The sequence below is a fragment of the Pongo pygmaeus genome, chromosome 18, assembly GCF_028885625.2.
Source record: "Pongo pygmaeus isolate AG05252 chromosome 18, NHGRI_mPonPyg2-v2.0_pri, whole genome shotgun sequence".
Taxonomy (NCBI): Eukaryota; Metazoa; Chordata; class Mammalia; order Primates; family Hominidae; genus Pongo; species Pongo pygmaeus.
In genome coordinates, this window is record NC_072391.2 from 43,197,571 (window position 1) to 43,202,164 (window position 4,594).

General features: G+C 47.4%; 1 protein-coding gene across 1 annotated transcript; it reads right to left on the bottom strand.

Moving 5' to 3' along the window:
- Positions 1-1,069: 1,069 nt before the first annotated feature.
- Positions 1,070-4,328, bottom strand: LOC129015147 (uncharacterized). The gene is made up of 4 exons (XM_063654289.1): positions 4,000-4,328; positions 3,636-3,823; positions 3,194-3,423; positions 1,070-1,466 (listed from the first exon to the last, which is right to left on the bottom strand). The coding sequence occupies exons 1-3, from the start codon at positions 4,326-4,328 to the stop codon at positions 3,314-3,316; spliced, it is 627 nt and encodes a 208-aa protein (XP_063510359.1). The 3' UTR covers positions 1,070-1,466; positions 3,194-3,313.
- Positions 4,329-4,594: the final 266 nt, after the last annotated feature.

The following is a 4,594-nucleotide window of genomic DNA, read 5'->3' on the forward strand; positions in this document are numbered from 1 at the left end:
TGTCTGGTTGTGGCAAGATTGTAATGGCCTGTTCTCTGTCCAGCTTCAGAAGTATGCAAGGTGGGGGAGGCAGATCAGAGGGATATGATCGCCAAGAGCCCTGCTCCTGTGTTGGGCACTGCGAGGAGACAGGACAGAGGTGTTCATTTTGTTCTGCTCAGAGAGGAGAGGAGAGGCCAAAGCTCATGACACTGTCTTTTTAGGGGGCCTCCCATTCAAATCCTACCCTGTCTCCACTGTCCTACGCTTGTGCAGACTGAGGAGATAAGGCTCTGGTAGATGGGTGTGGCCACAGAGGTTCGCATGCCCACCTTGGCAGACCCACAGACTGACAGCACTAGGGTCCACACCCGCAGAGGCTCTCTCCATCTGCTGGGCAGTGGACTCCCACATTCGCAGTAGGCAGCTCTTCTGCCCTATCAACCAGCAGCCGCCTTCCTCCAGTGACTAAGATCCTCAGGGTTGATCAGGGACCCCCTGTCCCCGTCAGCAAGGCTGCTGAGATTCAGCGCCAACTAGAGAGATCTTTGGCTCAGATGAGCCACCTGAGCCTTCAGTGTCCTGGGCCATCTTTCCTGGCCTTCAGAAGGCCTTTGCCAGCCTGAGTGGGCCAGGCCCTGACCGTGGCTGCATCTCCCTGGGAGCCCCACCTCAACTGCCCTCCATCCCCAGTGCTCCTGCTCAGTGTTTCCCACTTTCCCAGGACAAGCTGGCTCCAACAGGCATGTCGAGACTCTGTGTGTTTCTCTTTATGGTGGGCAAAGAAAGAATGATTTCCATTTTCTTTTTATTTTTTCTAACTTTACCTATAACTTATTTCTTGTAAAAAGTCTTAGGCTGCCAGAGCCCTGACTCACCCACCCAGGAGGCCCCAGCCATTATTTCAATACCTTCCCAACCCACCATGTCACTAAATATTTCCACCCTTAACAAAATAGGGAGAAACACGAGCAAATGCAAATCCACTGGCACCAGAGCTGTGAAGATGGGTCCAGAAGGTCACGCTCATTAGGATTCTACAGGAATTCCATAGAAATAAAACAACTCAAGGTTTGTTTTGACACACTGGCATGGAGAAGTAACTTTTATAGGTTCCAGTACACAGACATTAAGCTTCCCAACAGCTGTGAGTTTACAGATTCTTCTTCCTGAATTTGGCCATGTTTTTTTGATGTGTAAATTGCCATCATGGCCACACATATGTAGAATAGTTTATACCATTCATTTTTGTATTACTAATTGCTCAATTTGGCTGACAGTGCTTCATACATCATGGTTGGTTTCCAACCTTTCTTGAAAATTGGAAGTGACAGCCTTTTATGGAATGTTGTTTTTGACACACTTCCATCTAAGGCTTTGTGTCCCCACAGTGCTAAGAAGACAAGTAGTCATCACTCCCATTTTGAGGGGGTCAGGGGAAGCAGACACAATTTGAGAATACAAAGTACCTTGGAATCAGAATTCACCTTTCTTTTTTTTTTTTTTTTTATGATTTTTCTTTTTTTTTTTTTCTTTTATTATTATTATTATTATTATTATTATACTTTAGGTTTTATGGTACATGTGCGCAATGTGCAGGTAAGTTACATATGTATACATGTGCCATGCTGGTGCGCTGCACCCACCAACTCGTCATCTAGCATTAGGTATATCTCCCAATGCTATCCCTCCCCCCTCCCCCCACCCCACAACAGTCCCCAGAGTGTGATGTTCCCCTTCCTGTGTCCATGTGTTCTCATTGTTCAATTCCCACCTATGAGTGAGAATATGCGGTGTTTGGTTTTTTGTTCTTGCGATAGTTTACTGAGAATGATGATTTCCAATTTCATCCATGTCCCTACAAAGGACGTGAACTCATCATTTTTTATGGCTGCATAGTATTCCATGGTGTATATGTGCCACATTTTCTTAATCCAGTCTATCATTGTAGGACATTTGGGTTGGTTCCAAGTCTTTGCTATTGTGAATAATGCCGCAATAAACATACGTGTGCATGTGTCTTTATAGCAGCATGATTTATAGTCCTTTGGGTATATACCCAGTAATGGGATGGCTGGGTCGAATGGAAGAACATTCCATGCTCATGGGTAGGAAGAATCAATATCATGAAAATGGCCATCCTTCCCAAGGTAATTTACAGATTCAATGCCATCCCCATCAAGCTACCCATGACTTTCTTCTCAGAATTGGAAAAAACTACTTTAAAGTTCATATGGAACCAAAAAAGAGCCCGCATCGCCAAGTCAATCCTAAGCCAAAAGAACAAAGCTGGAGGCATCACACTACCTGACTTCAAACTATACTACAAGGCTACAGTAACCAAAACAGCATGGTACTGGTACCAAAACAGAGATATAGATCAATGGAACAGAACAGAGCCGTCAGAAATAATGCCACATATCTACAAGTATCTGATCTTTGACAAACCTGACAAAAACAAGAAATGGGGAAAGGATTCCCTATTTAATAAATGGTGCTGGGAAAACTGGCTAGCCATATGGAGAAAGCTGCAACTGGATCCCTTCCTTACACCTTATACAAAAATCAATTCAAGATGGATTAAAGACTTAAATGTTAGACCTAAAACCATAAAAACCCTAGAAGAAAACCTAGGCAATACCATTCAGGACATAGGCATGGGCAAGGACTTCATGTCTAAAACACCAAAAGCAATGGCAACAAAAGCCAAAATTGACAAATGGGATCTAATTAAACTCAAGAGCTTCTGCACAGCAAAAGAAACCACCATCAGAGTGAACAGGCAACCTACAAAATGGGAGAAAATTTTCGCAACCTACTCATCTGACAAAGGGCTAATATCCAGAATCTACAATGAACTCCAACAAATTTACAAGAAAAAAACAAACAACCCCATCAAAAAGTGGGCGAAGGACATGAACAGACACTTCTCAAAAGAAGACATTTATGCAGCCAAAAAACACATGAAAAAATGCTCACCATCACTGGCCATCAGAGAAATGCAAATCAAAACCACAATGAGATACCATCTCACACCAGTTAGAATGGCAATCATTAAAAAGTCAGGAAACAACAGGTGCTGGAGAGGATGTGGAGAAATAGGAACACTTTTACACTGTTGGTGGGACTGTAAACTAGTTCAACCCTTGTGGAAGTCAGTGTGGCGATTCCTCAGGGATCTAGAACTAGAAATTCCATTCGACCCAGAATTCACCTTTCAATCAGTTTTAGTGTAAATTGCACATCCATTAGAAAAGCCTGTTCATACTCTCTTAAGATTTCAAGGAGGGACAATTGTCACCTTTGAAAAATCGAAGTGACCAATGGACTTCCCTCAGATGTTTGTTTGTTTGTGGCGCTTGGTCATGCGATTGTAGATCATTTCTTTTGGAAACACTGGGTGATGAGAATCCCCAGGCTGGAGAGCTGGGCACCGCGGAGTCCCTGTGGGAGAAGTGTTATTGGGGTTGGTAAAGTGACAGACACTGCAGTCCGCGGGAAAGCAGCATCCACGATTCTCTTTGGCGCAACTCGGGTCCTAGGTGAGGCAGCCAGTCCAACAGCTTATTCTGTGTGTGGAAGGGCGACCCTGGGCCTCCGCGCGGCTTCAGCTTCTAGGAAACAGGCGAGGGCCAGGGAGAGCCTTATATGTTTACCGCCGCGGTGTGTGGGGCCTGCATCCGCCACTGGGTGCCCCACTTCTTCCAGCAGTGCTGGGTCCTGTTCCATTCCTTCTGGAGGCTTCAGAGGACTTTCCTCTTTGACTGCCGGCATGTCTGCCTGGATGCTGCAGGACCCCCCAGATCTGCGGATTTTCTGAGTCTCTATAGTGTCAGGTGCCCCACTGTGACAAGGAGGATGAACAAAAGTAGGAGATTAGAGCCGTGAGGGAAAAAAAGCAGGAGAGATGCTGTAGGGGGGAGGTCTGATGGGACTGCCTCTAACATGGGGCTGCTGGTGCCGCTCGGGCAGGGCTGGTCGCTGCCAAGACGAAGTGATCTGCTGTGCTGAAGATCTCACTGTGTCCACCCTTTCCCCTTCGGGGACGCCTCGGTAACCAGCTGAAGTACTGGTTCCGCGTCCGAAACAAAGACTGCGGACCCTGGCGCGGGCTCTAGCCTGCGGGACATAAGCGTGAGCCACGGAGCACCCCACATGTCTAGGTTGTTCCGGGCTGGACCTGCAGCCCCCACTGGGCTCCTGACTTCTTCCTGGAGTGAGGGGGTTTTGTTCTGTTCATTCTGGATGCGGCAGATTACTTTCCTTCTGGTCCTCCTGCACTTTCGCCTGACCCCTGCAGGACCCAAGATCAGTGGGGTCCCGGGTCTCCATGGTGTCAGGCGCCCCATTGTGACGACAAGGAGGATGACCAAAAGTGTGCCAGTAGTTGAGGAAGAAGATGAGGAGGAGGAGTGGAGCTGCAGGGAGGAGGCTCAACAGGATCGCCTCCAGCCTGGGGCAGCTGGGTTGGCGAGGCGGGGCCTGGTTGCTGCCCTGGCGGGTGAGGTGATAAACCATGCTGAAGAATGCCATTATCCCCACCTTCAGCTGGGGGCGCCTGGGCGTATCTAAAAACCTTGGGGAAGTGTTCACGTTTTCGGCGCTTAGGAAAAGG

Bases quoted from the DNA above. Each gene is read 5' to 3' on its own strand.
- LOC129015147 (XM_063654289.1), bottom strand. From the start codon at position 4,328: ATGGGGCGCCTGACACCATGGAGACCCGGGACCCCACTGATCTTGGGT. The intron at 3,824-3,999 runs GTGAGATCTTCA...TCCTTGTCACAG, and splicing joins AAGGGGAAAGGGTGGACACA to TGGGGCACCTGACACTATAG. The intron at 3,424-3,635 runs GTAAACATATAA...CTTCTCCCACAG, and splicing joins AGGCCCCACACACCGCGGCG to GGACTCCGCGGTGCCCAGCT.